Consider the following 16474-nt stretch of genomic DNA (forward strand, 5'->3'; position numbering starts at 1 on the left):
GAAATGAAGAGGATAGTTTAGAAAAACCTGGCTAGACTTATATGTACAGATAAAAAGTAAAGTAAGCAGAATCAGAAAACTTTATCTAGTAAAAATAATATCGTAAAGAAAACAATTCTGGAAGATTGGGAACACTGATCACAGCATCAACCAACCATAATTCCACATGATAAAATATTCTAACTACCTCCAGATAAGAGTGATGATTGACTCAGAATGCAACATATTGGAATTTTATGGAGTTATACGCAATTATAATGGGTTTTCCTTTTCCTGCTTTCTCTTGCACAAAATTCGTAAAAAAATAAAATTTAATTTTAAAGAAAAAGATGAGGCCTGATAACATTAAAAAAATTTTTTTGTGAAATATTAACTCAAGATGTTGCTGTTCTTAGTTTAATTTCTTCTAGATAAACTTTCTGAACAGACATTTATAACATCAGGAGGTTGGGGGCAGTGGGGCAAAGAACAGTTGAATCTTACTCTCACCTAAACTAATCAAGGGAACACACACACAAACTGTCTCTGTCTCTCTCTCTCTCTCTCTCTCCATTTTACTCACCAAGAAACAGGGAGGGAGAAGTGTAAATTAGAAGGAGAATAGATTAAGACTCCCTTAATGCTAATATTCCACTTAACTGAAACAATACTAATCCCTATAAGTTTGAAACACTAAGGATGTATAAAAATATTTATATCTCATTTTGAGGTGGCAAAAAATGAACAGTTTAATAGGTACCATAAACTGGGAAATGGCTGAATAAATTATGGCATATAAATGTGAGAAACTACTGTGTTGTAAGAAAAGATGAATGGGGTTGTTTTCAGAGAAACCTGGGAAGACCGTTATGAACTGATACAGAATAAAATGATGAACTGGAATTATGACTTACCATAATTGCAGAGGACTAATAATGAGACATGCTACCCACTTCCTGGTATTTCCTGGTACCCACTCCTGTATGAATACAACATAAGATACATACAGATACATATATGTATATATCATGATCAATGTGGAAATCTGTTTTGCTTGACCTTACAATGTATAATAGGAGTTTTACTTTTTTTGTTACCAATGAGGAGAGGAAGTATGAAGGTGAGAGGGAAAAAGCAGACTCTGATGAGTGAAAAACATTTTTCTTCTTTTAAATTAAAAAAAAGGTTTAAAAACATTTTACTACACTATGTCAGTTTTCCTCTAGTAGATTTCAATAAATAGGGACCGCTTTTCTACAGTTTTTCCTTTACTTTGTTCATTTCCCTTGATATGATAATCTTTGACATAAATTTTATATTACTTAAAAATGAAAACTAACCATTATTCAACTACTGGCTCAAATTGCAATCAGTATTCAAATTCTTGAATTGTATAAAAAATTTTTTAGAGTTGTCTCTCAGGGGTGGCTAGGTGGCCTAGTGGTTAAAGCACCAGCCCTGTAGTCAGGAGTACCTGGGTTCAAATCTGGTCTCAGACACTTAATAATTACCTAGCTGTGTGGCCTTGGGCAAGCCACTTAACCCCGTTTGCCTTACAAAAACCTAATTAAAAAAAAATTAAAAAAAGAGAGAGAATAGAGTTGTCTCTCTTTTGGCCTTTGTCCTGATAGGTTAATATCTAAGTATGTAACACACTCATTATTACTATAACTTTATGTCTCCATTAATTTTGCCTAAATATATAGAAATGTTAATGATTTTTTTTATCAATTTATATTACAACCTACAATTCTGAGGAAGTTATTATCATGATGAATTTTGTTATGAACCATTAAAGGCAGTAAAAGAAACTAAATTATCAAGAAATAAAGATGTTTTAACTGGTATTGTCACCTTAACTTTTCTTACTAACTGCTCTAAATATTATCCAAAAAAGTAGGCAATATTCCCCTATTCATAACAAAAATAAAGTTCTAAAAGGCATTAGATACAATGGCTTCAAATTAAAATTTGAAACTTGATTAAAAATAAAAATTTATAATATGAAGTAAAAATCTTCCATTATATTGCAATTGTACTACTATTCTTTTATATATATGAACAGATACCAGATTTCCCCATATACAAGATGCACCTTAATTTGGAGGTCTGAAATTTGAATTAAAAAAAGATAATACATAAGTTATTGAACTCAAGTTTTATTCATTATGAAATTCAAGGACCTTCTGCTCAGAGCTTTCAGGCATCTTTTGGGCAAGTCTGGTGCATGTATGAATGCTTAGTCCATTCCACTTCATGAACCTGAAGCACCAATTGGGACCTCCTTTGTAATCATTCACTTCCTTTTCATCAGCCATTCTTCTTGCCTCCTGCTGAACCATCTTTGTGGACACAGGAATTCCAAAGGCCCTTTGCTCTTCAATCCAAATCTTCAATTCCCTCTCTAAATCAGGCCAATTTGCTAACTTACCCTCTCATAGCCTTCTTCTGGTAACAAATGTGAAACAATGAACACAAAGACAACAAGTGCGAAAAAGTGGGAAATGCAAGTAAAAAAAGCTACAATCAGGGTATAAGATGCTCCCAGGTTTTAGATCCCAAATTTTTCAAACAGGGATGCATCTTATACATGGGGAAATACCATATATATTTTTCTAAAACCCTTACAGTAACTTTTATGATTTGATTTTTGGGACAGGAAATTAATGAGTAAGTCCAATCACTCTACTATGCAAGTCATCATCACCTTCTCTGAAAATTATTCTCTTAAGTTACCTAAAGCAAAGAGAGGTTAAGTGATTAATACAATCAGTATGTGATAAAAACAGGACGTGAATCCAGGTTTTACAGACTTTTAAAGATAAGTCCATAAGTCCTATCTCTCTGTGAAATAATTATACTGATGGTATCCCCAATACTGAATCACCTTGGAATATCTTGGCTACTTGATATAAAAAAAAACTAATATAGTGTAATAAATATAGTAGTTCAAAGTCTACTTAAAAGCTCTGGAATCTTGTGCATATCATTTAGCCTTCCTAGACCTAACTTCCTTTACCTGTAACAGAGAGGAAATATTCACAGCACTAACCATCACAGGGCTACTGAAACTCAAGAGACAACTTAAGATAGTACAGACTCAGAAGTAGACAGGATCAAGTGGTGCCATGTGCCATGCCGCCATTCCCTCATCCCATTATAAGTCCAGGCCAAAAAGTCCTTCTAATCTATCAAGATCTATGGAAAGTGAAGCAGTTCATGGCCAAGGAAGAGATGGAGAACATCACTAAAAACAAACCAGATGATTTTGATTACATTAAATTAAAAAGCTTTTGCACAGACAAAACCAGGATCCTGTAACCAGGATCAAAAGAAATGTAGCAAACTGGGAAACAATCTTTACAACTAACGTTTCTGACAAAGGACTCATTTCTAAAATATACAGAGAACTAAGTCATATTTTTTTTCAAAAAAGCCATTCCTCAATTGACAAATGGTCAAAGGATATGCAAAGGCAACTTACAGATGAGATCAAAGCAATTCAAAGTCATATGAAAAATTGCTCTAAATCATTACTTATTAGAGAAATGCAAATTAAAGCTTTTCTGAGGTACCACCTCACACCTCCCAGACTGGCCAATATGCCCAGAAAGGATCATTGTTAGAAGGGTTATGGGAAATCTGGGACACTATTACTCTGTTGGTGGAGCTGTGAATTCATCCAACCTTTCTGGAGAGAAATTTGGAACTACGCCCAAAGTGCAACAAAAATGTGCATACCCTTTTATCCAGCAATACCACTACTGGGTCTATACCCTGAACAGATGATGAAATAGGGCAAAGGCATCACTTGTACAAAAATATTCATAGCAACCCTGTTTGTGGTGGCAAAGAATTGGAAATCAAGTAAATGTCCTTCAATTAGAGAATGGCTTAACAAACTGTGGTATATGTTTGTCACGGAACACTATTGTTGTATTAGAAATCAGGAGGGGATGGGAATTCAAGGAAGCCTGGAGGGATCAGCATGAACTGATGCTGAGTGAGATGAGCAGAACCAGAAAAACACTGTACACCCTAACAGCAACATGGGGGTGATGATCAACCTTGGTGGACTTGTTCATTCCATCAGTGCAACAATCAGTGACAATTTGGGGCTGTCTGCAATGGAGAATACCATCTTATCCAGAGAAAGAATCTTAAGAGTGTGAACAAAGACCAAAGATTTAGAAATTTAGAAAAAAAAAACCCTGATATCTTATTGTCTGATCTTGCTGTCTCTTATACTTTATTTCCTTAAGGATATGATTTCTCTCTCATCACATTCAATTTTGATCAGTGTATACCATGGAAACAATGGAAAGACTGACAAATTGCCTTCTGTGGGGGGCAGGGGGAGGGAAGTAAGATTAGGGGAAAATTATAAAACTCAAAATAAATAAAAGCTTAAAAAAAATAGAGATACAAAAAGTTATTCTAAGTCCCTCATCATGCTATGGAATAGCAGACCTTGACAGAACATTAGAGTGTGTGACTCTCAAAAGCCACCTTAATAACCATCCAGGACTACAGCTCCCCATGTAACCTACCACTTATTTGGGGACTAATAATCAAATCAAGATTGTTATTGCTATTATGAAGAAGACACTGACTATCTAAGTTCAAGTTTCCTACCCTGGCCCTTACTCTCTATTTTCTCAGCTCTATCCATATTAGGCAGCTCTCCTCTCTTCCATATGGCCTCATTCCCAACTCTTCCCTACTGTTTCACAGCCTTCTGACTCAGAGGCTGACTGGTACTCAACCATCCTTTGTCTTATTCTCTCTGAGTCCCCCGCAGGCCCTAGCAATCAATTTTATAGATTGTCCTTTGTATATGCTGATGAGAGGCAACACAAAATAGACAGCAAGTTGGACCCGTGCTGTCATACCCACCACATTGGATGTCTGCTGGACAGATGAATCATGCAAGTACTCTCTAATTATGTATGTTAAAGTTTCTTCATTTGGAAGTAACCCACACTAATGAAATCAGAAGCAATACCCTGTCCCATTATATGGTTACTCTTCCTTCCTCCAATACAATGTATCCTCTTGAGGGAAAAAATTATGTCTCTTTGCCTTAACCTGACCTAGTTTGGGAATTGGAAACATTCAACTAGAAAAAAGATAGTTAACTTTTCCTCTATTTGCTGATAAATTCATTCAGTAACAGTAATTACTCTGAATATTAAATAGATTTCATTGGTCTACTGTACCCTTAGAACTTCCATGTTGGTTCCTCTCAGTGGCTCATTGAAAGTTCTTTCTGAGCATGATTTATTTATTTAGGTTATTTCCTATTTTGTCAATTTACCCAATCTACACAAAACCATTTGAAGCAGCATTAGTCTTTTTTTTTAAGTTTTTGTAAGGCAAATGGGGTTAAGTGGGCTTGCCCAAGGCTACACAGCTAGGTAATTATTAAGTGTTTGAGACCGGATTTGAACCCAGGTACTCCTGACTCCAGGGCCATGCACTGCGCCACCTAGCCGCCCTGAGCATTATTCTTAATGCAAAAATGAGAGAATAACTTACATATCCACTTATTTGACAGTGATTGAATATTGGTATGTAATGGAGTAATGGTGCACCATAAAAATGACCAATATGAACAAAAATATGCAAAAATTTGCAGGAGGTAATGCTGGGTAAAGAAAGCAGAAACAAAACAAAATACATCTTTAACTATCTCTCATGGAAAGAATATGCTCCAAATCCTCAATACAGTACCTGATTTCTACTTTGAGGTGATTAATGGGTCAGAATCATGACAGACCCATCCAGACTTTGAGCTGGAATGAACGAGCAAAAGCATGTTGGGTAGCCAAACGTTAGAATATATGAAGGCATGAGAATGTGAAGAGCCAGGGAAAATGAACTATACTAATGTAGAACAACCCCTATTTCTAGGTCAGAGGAATCTTAAGAGATATATTTATTTAGTCCAACCCTTTCAACCTCAACCTGAGGTTCCAGGATCACATTCACTGTGGGTTTTGACCTTGGATCTTCTTGACTTCAGACCCAATGCTCTCTCTGCTGCACCTTTCTTACCACCTCTTCTGCTACCCTGGTGTGAGGAAAGGCAGCAGTCAGTGTCTCTCCCCAAGTATAAGAAACCTGGTTTTGTAAAACATGTCAAGTGCTTTTGACGCCAAGATAAGATGGGAGAAAAGTTGACACTGAGATCATTTTCTTCCCAGTATAAGCAGCTCTACTGCTGATTCATCCTTTCTTCCTGACTTTCTTTTCAGGTCTTTTCCTATTGTCCTCTGCCCTCTTTTTTAATACAGTCCTGTCTTCTCTCCACTTCATTTATTTGCTTTTTTAAAAGCTTGATTACTAAACTGGAAGTCTTTACAGCTAATGATTCTGACAAAGGACTCATTTCTAAAATATACAGAGAACTGAGTCATATTAAAAAAAAAAGCCATTCCTCAGTTGACAAATGGTCAAAGGCTATGCAAAGGCAATTACAGATGACATCAAAGCAATCCAAAGTCATATGAAAAATTGCTCTGAATCATTAATTATTAGAGAAATGCAAATTAAAGCTTCTCTGAGGTACCACTTCATATCTCTCAGACTGGCCAATATGACCAGAAAGGATGATGATGCAACAAAAATGTGCATACCCTTTGACCCAGCAATACCACTACTGGGTCTATACCCTGAACAGATGATGAAAATAGGTAAAAACATCACTTGTACAAAAATATTTGTAGCAGCCCTGTTTGTGGTGGCAAAGAATTGGAAATCAAGTAAATGTCCTTCAATTAGGGAATGGCTTAGCAAACTGTGGTATATGTATGTCATGGAACACTTGTTCTATTAGAAACCAGGAGAGATGGGAATTCAGGGAAGCCTGGAGGGATTTGCAAGAGCTGATGCTGAGCCAGATCAGCAGAACCAGAAAAACACTGTACACTCTTAACAGCAACATAGGGGGTGATGATCAACCTTGATGGACTTGCTTTGGGGCGGTCTGCAATGGAGAATACCATCTGTATCCAGAGAAAGAATTGTGGAGTTTGAACAAAATTCAAGGACTATTCCCTTTAATTTAGAAAAAAAAAACCCTGATATCTTATTGTCTGATCTTGTTATATCTAATACTTTTTGTTTCTTCCTTAAGGATATGATTTCTCTCTCATCACACTCAATTTGGATCAATGTACAACATGGAAACAAAGTAAAGACTGACAAATTGCTTTCTGTGGGGGGTGGGGGACGGGGGAGGGAAGTAAGATGGGGGAAATTGTAAAACTCAAAATAAAATCTTTAATAAAACAAACAAAAAACCTTGATTACTAAAATTCATTATCTACTGTTAAGAGGCTTCTAATTAAAAGCTTTAACTATATTTTTTAGACCCTCAAAGATTTCTATGCCATATAGACCACTAGGTGGTGCAGTGGATAGAGGACTAGGACTAGAGTCAGGAAGACCAGAATTCAAATTTAGCTTTAGACTCCAACTGTATGACCCCAGGGAAGAAACTCAACCTCTTCTGCTTCAGTTTTCCAACTGTATGATGGGTTTGTAACTATTCATCCCAGGATTGACATGAGAATCACTTATGACAGTGCCTGGCAAAGGTGCTTTTCCCTTTCCTTAACAGAAAAGACCTAGAATTTCACTATCACAGGTAGTTGTCAGTATGGACCTCTTATACTAATTAAAGTCAGCATCTTCTCTGAAAACTATCATCTTATTGTTGGGTGTCTGAGATTGGGTTTGTGCTCAGATCCTCTTGGCTCCAGGCTTGGTGCTCTGTCCACTGTGCCACTTGGCTGCCCCAAAACATACTTTTCAGGAGGGACAAAGAAAGGAGAGAGGGAGAGAATAGATTAAATAGGAGTACAGAAGAACAGACAGAGGAAAAAATGGTTAGCAATAGTAACTGTGGGGATGGAATTATGATAAAGAATGCAATCCATTCCAGAGACAGAGTTGATGTTATCTGAACAAGACTGAAGTACATGTTTTTTCTTTTTCTCTCACTTTACTTTTCATGAAGTTTCTCTATCTTTGTGGGGGGAGGGGGAGATTATGTTTACCTTTACAAGTCTATTTTAATAATGTGCACATAAATAAATAAATGAGACTTTAAAGAAAATTAAAGAGATGCCCACAGCACAAAGAGGCTAAGGATTTGCTCCAGGATACCGCCAATGTGTTCAAAGTACACTTCCTGATGTGCTTTTCCAGTTGTGTCTTGTTTTGGTTTTCATGACCCCATTTGGGGTTTCCTTGGCAAAGTGTTTTGCCATTTCTTTCCCCAGTTCATTTTATAGTTGAGGAAACTGAGGCCACCATAGTTAAGTGACTTCCCTAGAGTCATACAACTAGTGAGTATCTGAGATTGAATTTGCACTCCTCCTGACTCCTGGTCTAGCACTACATATATGGACTTCACAGGTATGTCAAAATGAAGGTAGAGTGGCGGTTAGGTGGTGCAGTGAATAGAGCACCAGCCTTGGAGTCAGGAGTACCTGGGTTCAAATCCGACCTCAGACACTTAATAATTACCTAGCCATGTGGCCTTGGGCAAGCCACTTAACCCCATTGCCTTGAAAAATCTAAAAAAAAAAAAAAAAAATGAAGGTAGAGAAACACTGATCTAGAGGTTATAAAACAACTATTATTAATCTCAACTGGGGGGAAGTGGGGGGGAGAGAAGGAATGAGTAAACTAAAGGGAAAGTGATTTAGTTAAGAAATGAAGATATTTCAGTGAGGTGTTTAGATAATATAAGGTTGCTAAAGAAAATTTTCAAATCACTGTCTAATAAAAGAGGACAAGAAATGCATCCATTTAGCTTGGATAGATAACAACTCTAAAGCATCACTTCTATGATTTCACAGGTCACAGAACAAGATTTCACAGGTCACAAAGTATCTATTATCTTAACCTAGAACTGGTCTTAGAGAACACCTTAAGCAGACGGGGAGGAGTGCATGGAAGCCACTGGGTCTTATGCTGTTTACAACAAGCTCAATCAGCGATCAGCTCGCTTTCTAGCAGTGGGGTACAGTAGAAAGGGTACTGGATTGAAGCTCAGAATTTCCCATCCAATCTTCACTATTACTTTCTAGGTGGTATGACTTTTTGAGAACAAAAAGAAGATCGTTCCTGAGGTCACTTTCAGCTCTTAGTCCGACTCTGTTGCCACTGTCCACTGACCCAGACAAGAAAGATCATCTTTGCTTCAGCTCTCCTTTCCTTTATATGGAGCTGAATCTCCCTCTATGCCAATTCTATTCAGGGTTCCTCATTCGCTCTTGGAGGTCAAAGAAATGAGACCAGTTTCGTTATCAGGAGGCAATGGTTCAAACCATGACACTTACGATGTGAGCCTCCCCAGTTCCTTAAACCAGTCTTCATGTGATGATGGCAAATACTGTCCCCTAACTCTTTTACCCAGAACATAACATGATGTCCTCTCTGCGATCTGGTCAGAATAGAGCAGCACCTTCCTCTTCTTACACCATAAGAAAATTACAGCTTCTTTCTGTGGCGTAATGTTCCAGTGATAAAAAATAATCCCTGTTTAGTGTTTCAAGTCCTTCCTAATGAGGTGTTTCTGCCTTCTTACATCTTTTTACCCCTCTCAACATACCCTGCTGCAATCTAGTTACCTCGGTCTCCTGACTTCTCAAAACAAGGTGCTCGCCTCCCATGTCCAGAATTCTCTCCTTATCTCACCTCCAGGCTTCCTTCAATTATCAGCTAAAAAACCATAGAATTAATCCTAGTGTCTCTCCTCTGAAAAAATCTCCACTTGTGAGTATGGAGTTGTTTCTACATTGTCTTCTTCCATCATACCACGAAATACTTGAGTAAAAGAACTAGTTTGCCTTTTTTGAAATACCAAATGCTAGGTATTTGACAGATCCTAAGTAAAATAGTCTCATTTTATTATCTTAACTTGCAGCAAAATCAGGAAAAAATTTGCATGGAAGTGAGCAAAAGTAGAACAATTTATACAATACTAAAATCTTGTTCTAATATCTTCTAATCATAGAAGTGATGCTTTAGAGTTGTTATGTAGCCAAGCTAAATGGATGCATTTCCTGTCCTCTTTAGACAATGATTTGAAAACTTTCTTTGACAATCTTAATATTTATATTTATATGATTTTTAAAGACCTAAAAATCCTGATCAATACAATTCCCGGCCCTGATTCCAAAAGACTGGTGATGAAGCAAGAAAGATGATAGACTCAAGATTTACTACATAAGAGGGAAGAAGGGAAAGAAGGAATAGAGATAGGCCAAAAAAAAAAAAAAGGAAATTGAAGCATTTCTTTAAAACTGCACATAAGGAGAACATGAGGAAAAGAATCAGAGACAAGGAGAGCATCAAATGTTGCACAGAGAATACATCATATAATTAAAAAAGAAAAGTTAGCTATACAGATAGAACTGTACCATTTCATATATAATACTCTTTATTCTACAACATATTTGAAAAGTAACCATTTTATTGGGTCCTCTGTTCAGTTAAAATATTATTTTAAAAATATTCTTCCAAGAAAACAGCCACAGCCTTCACCAGACCACCCCAGGGGGTCACATGATAGGGAAAATTTGGTCTTATGATGACTTCCTTCAGTCTTAGCCAAAATAAAGGATTCCTCCTGGCCCCCTTTATTTCACAACAAGTCTGGGAAAAGAAAATGAGACTACAACTTAAGAACCTTGAAAAATTCAAAAGCATCATAATGGAGGATCTACATTTTTACTGGTGTAGGAACCACTGCTAACAGTAGTATAACTAAATAAAAAGAAACTCAACTACAAATTAAAGGAAAAACTCTTGCCCTTATAAGGGATAGAGAAGATCTCACATTTACACACCCTTTCCACCCACACACAGAGTAAGTCTTTTTTTTCTTCTTTAGAGCAGAGACTAGTTTTTGTACCTGTTGTGTACCCAGCACTCAAAACAGGGCTGGACATAGAGCAAGGGCTTAATAGGTTTAGTCTGCTGATGTGATAAGTATGACATTTTGATAACAATTTTTTAAAAATTGTTTAGAAAAGGATATGAATAGGTAATTTTCAAAGGAAGAAATATAGGCTATCATCAACAGAGAGAAATGTTCTAAATTAAAAAGTAATTTAAGCCAGTCATATAAGTTACTGACAAATACAGGAGGGGCTATGAATTGGTTCTGCCATTTTGGAAAGCAAATTGGAACTATCCACCAAAAGTCAACCACCTATGCAATCTCCTTAATTCGATAATAGACCTTTCCCTCAAAGAGATCAAAGAAAAATAAAAAGGATTCCAATATACATTTATATAGTAACTACTTACTTTCCCTATCATTTGTTTTTGGTCATGAAAGAGAAACCAAGGTGCCCACCAACTAGAGATTGGCCAATAAATAAATTATAGTATGTGAATGTAATGGAATATTTGGGAGCCATAAGAAATGACAGAAAGGACTATTTCAGAGAAAACTGGAAGACTAGTATAAGTTAATACACAAGGAAGTGAACAGATAAAGGAACACTGGATCAGATAGGGGATATTGAGCTCAGGTCTTGTCATGCACACTTATGGTCTGGAAATTCTCAGTTTTTGAGAACAGGTTACATATATCTCAGTGACTGATTCTAAGGCAAGTGAGATGATAGTGCTAGAAATGTGTCCCTTTCCTGTAGACAATTTAAAACTTCATCTCTATTTCAACAGTGTTCATGTTTCTGTCACTTCAAGCAAGATGAGTTTTTGATTCTTGCTCAGAATTTATTTGTGCAAATTTTACTCCATTCAGAGTTATGTACCACAGACTGTTCAGGTAAAAGTTTTGAAATTTAATGTGAGCTAAGTAGGAATGCACAGACCTACACTAGACATGAACCTAACAGCATCCACTGTAATCAGCTTCTTATATATACTTAAAAAACAGCTATCATGTGCCAAAGTGCCATGTGATATTGTACAATCAGCAAAAGATAAAAGCTTTATTGTCACAGGAAAAGAATACGGTAGACAGAGACTAGAATCATTTAGCTGAAATGGTTGAAGCATTCACCATGAAGAGCACTTGGGCCTGGAGAACCAAGCTAGGGATTCAAAAACAGTTGTCTTGAAAGAGTTAATCTTTTCTTTCCTCTCATTACAATTCTTTAACCTTCTGCAACAGACTAGTTTAGGCTAATAATAATTAAGTAAGAAAAAAACAACCCATTCCATTCTATTTGCTTACAATAAAATTCAGAGGATAAACAAAAATACTTACACAGGGCTGACAGTCAAAGAGCAATGATCCACCATCATTTCTGGAAGGAAATCCAACTTAAACGCAGCCATCCCTTCACTCTCCAGTTTAAAAATCTATGATCCTAAACTTGCTATGCTTATCTGACCAACAAAGAGACAAAGCTTAAGACTCCTGAACCTCACAATAACAACAAACTGGAAAGAGCAGAAGCAGCTCAAGAGACCAGCAATAACACAGGGTGGGATGGGAAAGGGGCAAGAGAGTAATGGATTAAAAAGGGGCTGTAACCATGTCAAAGGAGGCTCCACTTTACACACAATGAAAGTGCTGATGCAGGAGGCTGGTTTTGTGTGGTTTTCCCTGGCAAAGCAGTACTAAATGCACTGTCAGAAAAACAGTGTCAGATCCATGAAGATAGCAAAGGGTGATAGAGTGGAAGAAACACAAACTTGTTTCTCGTTCCCTAAACTCCTTCCCCTATACATCAATTCCCAAAGTCCCCCCAAACAGGGGATTACCTGAATCAATAATCTCACCATTAAGACCTGTTATAATTTCAAACATCTTACAGAAGAATAATTCTGTTTTAACTAGAGTTATAGATGCGAGTGAATGGGTTAGCCATGGGGTCAATGCTAACTACTAGATATGGTCATCCATCCCAGGCAATCCTCCACTAAGTCCTATTCTAATGACTCATAATATACAGTGCAGAGGTGACCGTCAATTCTTAAAAAAAAAAAAAAAGGTCTTGCAGAGACTAATTTACAGAGCTTCAGGCAAGAGTCCAACAATGGACTTTTCCCCTGAGTATTACTAGAACTGTTTAGAAAGATTTATAACATTATGAGGCTAGTCTTCAAATCAATTTTTTTCAGTCCATAGCAACTCAGGAATGACTATTACCAAAGGTTAAGGAAGTAACTATAACAATGAAATCAGAGATAATTTCATCCTTTAAGTATTCCAGTGTTTCAAATAAATAAGGTCAAAGCAAATGCAACTCCCCCCAAAGTGCTGCAAGATGTACCTAGTCAGTCACTATCCTCCCTTCAATTCACAGAACCAGTAAAGGAGTAGAAGCAGATTGGGAGCCCTGAGGGCTGAGTTTGAATCCTGCCTTTGCTACTTCCTACCTGTGGATCCTAGGACAATTATGTACCTTCCCAATCTGAGTGTTGGTTTCTTCATTTATAAAAAGTCTAGAATCAGATGGCATCTAACTTCCCCTCCTGTTCTAAATTCTATGATCCTCCCACTTTCGTGAGTCAACTACATGCTGCTGAAAGGAGGAGTAGCTGTCTGGAGGAGGGAGAATAGTTGCATCTTGTTTTATCAATAGATAACAATCATTTTTCAAAAATCCTTGATCCTGTATGATTCTGAGATACAAGGTCAGCATCATAAAATTTTCTGTTTTTAAAATAGTAATAATAATGTTGATTCAGTTCTTCAGTTGGCCTTAATTAAAAAAAAAAACCATGAAGCCTTAAAGGACAAAAGGGCTTATTAATCAGTGAAGTTAATAAAACTGAAATGCATAGAACCCTCACCTCAACATTTTAGCATGTATCAGAGGCAGAGATAAATGTCCCAAAAGGCAGCTCTGATGTTCCCATTCCACGTCTACAGTTCTCCAAGCAAAAAGGACTTCCACTTTTAGGCAGTGACTTAAAACAACACTGACAAAGCAGCCATTCTGAGAACTTTGAGGACTCCTTTCTATTTTTACCTCATTTCTCTTAATTCCCTGCTCTATAGTCAGTTCTGCTTTACCTTTTAACACTATCTCTTCACTGTGTAAAACAAACCATATTTCTGCCAGATTTCTAACAAAAGCCTTTTTGTTCCATCTTAAGAGGGAAAATGGGAAACCTGTAAGGATATTTTAAAGAGTTTAAGTTACTAAGAGGAAAAGGTGGGGGTTGATCTAGGAAGGTTTGATAAGTTTACTCTCCAGTAAGTCCTGATACAAACTGGGAGACAAAGTAATAGCTCCCATTTGGGGTTTTTTGTTTCGTTATTGGGGGAGGGGACATTTTTAGAGCTTTCTGCTGTTTAGAAAGAGCAAGCATATTAATGCTATATCCTCACAACTGATTTGATTATAACCAAGGCTGAACAATAATAGCTCAGGAGCAAGTTAGAACCATAAATCTAAGTTCTATGCATCTTTCCCCTATGCACACCTTTTAATCCTGTTTGTGAGAAAGTAGACAATTAACTCTATCCTCATAAAGTATGTAATACTTAACAAATTGCTTCTCTTTGCCCTAGTTTCCTTTCTACAAAGAGTAATCAATACTAGACTCCTAAATAGAATAGTTTGTTTCTATTTATTAGTAAATTCAACACGAAAATTCTGTTGAAAAGGTAAAGGATCATCCAAATGCTAAACAAATCAGGATCAAGCAATGAGTATACAAGAATAAACATTAAGTGAATCAGAAAGCTTTCCCATATATATATATATATATATGCATATACACACACACACACACACACATATTATGAAAATTAATATGGCAAATGTTCTATGCATAAATCTTAAGCCAGATTTGAGGAAAGGGCCCTTGGCTTAATTTCACACTAGTAAAATTATAGTGAAAACTACTATTAAGTTTTTTAAAATTAACCATACATTGGGCAACTTTCATCCTGCTATTAAAATTCAATGATTACCCTAAAAATACTATACGGCTTTTAAAACCCAAGCCCTATATTCCAGGATGATAAACACTTGAGTATAACAGTGTCTGAATAACTCTCCATTTATGCAAATTGTTGGAAAAAGATCACAAAATGTACTTAAGATACACTTTATCTCTGATAAAAGTTTGATATTCAAAATACACAGAAGATTAACAGAAATACGTGAGAACAAGGCATTCCACTCCCAAAGAGAAAAGTGGTAAAAAGCTAAAAAACATAAGAAATTGCTAATACCAACCATCACTGAAAGACTTCCAAATCATCAAGAAATCAAACCTCCAACCCAGCAATCTATCAAAAATGTTAGAATAGTATGGACAGTCAATATTGGAACAGTCAATATGAAAAGTCATGCTGGAAACCTGCTGGTGAAGCTATGAAGTCAGAGATCACAGGTAAAGACTTTAAAAAGGTCAAAGAAAGAAAGTTTTCATTTATATCAAAATCTTCACAGCAGCCCTTTTATAATAAAAGTCAATTGAAACAAAGTGGAAGCTATTCAAGTGGAGGGGAGAAACAAACTGTGTTACATGAATGTAATGAAAAATTGCTACATAATTACATAAGAGAACTGCAAGTGTTCATAGAAACATGAACAATTCAAAAGGTATGACAAGATTTATAATCACTGATATAGAAGGAATAAGCAAAACTAGGGAAACAATGTTCACAATGACTTAGAGCAATGTAAATAGAATAAGAAAGAAAGAAAATGCCATAGTGGAGAAAAGTCACCTGCTTCCTTTCACAGCAGAGGGGAAAAGACAAAGAATATGAAATGTTACACAGATGTGGAGACATTGTTAATGTGCTGCTGCTTTCCTTGATTTTGCTATTTAATTTCTTTTTCTTTTGTAACATGTTACAATGTAAGCTTAATGAAGGGAAGAAGCAAGAGATAGATTTTGAAAACAAACATTCTTTTGCAAATAAGAAATCAAACTACACAAATAAAAATACACAAGTTTTACATAAGTGAGTTTAAGCAAAGTATACTGTCAAGTTGAATGCACTTTTAGAGATGTAAAGTACCACTGTTAAATCACACTACAAAAAAGTATTTTACAAAAAACCTTTCTCTCACATTAGAATAAAAAAGACAAAGAATATGAAAGGCATGGCGGCTAGGTGGCGTAGTGGATAAAGCACCGGCCTTGGAGTCAGGAGTACCTGGGTTCAAATCCGGTCTCAGACACTTAATAATTACCTAGCTGTGTGGCCTTGAGCAAGCCACTTAACCCCGTTTGCCTTCCAAAAAAACCTGAAAAAAAAAAATTTAAAAAAAAATATGAAAGGCAGTTAAGATGTAATGTCCTGAATAGAGGACTTGAAGTCAGAAAGAATGGGATTCAAATACCGCCTCATTCAGTCACTGAGCCTGGGCAAGTCACTTAACCATTTAACCATCTTAGTCTCTAGGGATCTCATCTGTGAAATGGGGAGAAACTCCTTCTACTTCACATCTGATTGTTCCACAGATCAAATAATATAATCTGCAAACCTTAGCACACCATATAAATTATATTCAGCCCCATGTCAAGT

At 36.4% G+C, this 16474-nt stretch overlaps 1 protein-coding gene across 8 annotated transcripts in view; it reads right to left on the reverse strand.

The window, feature by feature from the left end:
* CELF1 (CUGBP Elav-like family member 1) overlaps positions 1-16474 on the reverse strand; it is a 116433-nt gene that overhangs the window by 46059 nt on the left and 53900 nt on the right. For 3 of the 8 annotated variants that reach the window (XM_074230627.1, XM_074230630.1, XM_074230626.1), the window contains exon 1: positions 894-12202. The exons of 2 other annotated variants lie outside the window; for them this stretch is intronic. In XM_074230627.1, coding sequence (XP_074086728.1) covers positions 894-1009 — 116 coding nt within the window. In that variant the 5' untranslated portion in view covers positions 1010-12202. Of the gene's footprint in view, positions 1-893; positions 12204-12238; positions 14652-16474 lie in introns of those variants that run through there. 3 more of the 8 variants (XM_074230636.1, XM_074230629.1, XM_074230628.1) reach the window with 3 other exon arrangements.

This window comes from Macrotis lagotis, chromosome 3, assembly GCF_037893015.1.
Source record: "Macrotis lagotis isolate mMagLag1 chromosome 3, bilby.v1.9.chrom.fasta, whole genome shotgun sequence".
NCBI classification, from domain to species: domain Eukaryota; kingdom Metazoa; phylum Chordata; class Mammalia; order Peramelemorphia; family Peramelidae; genus Macrotis; species Macrotis lagotis.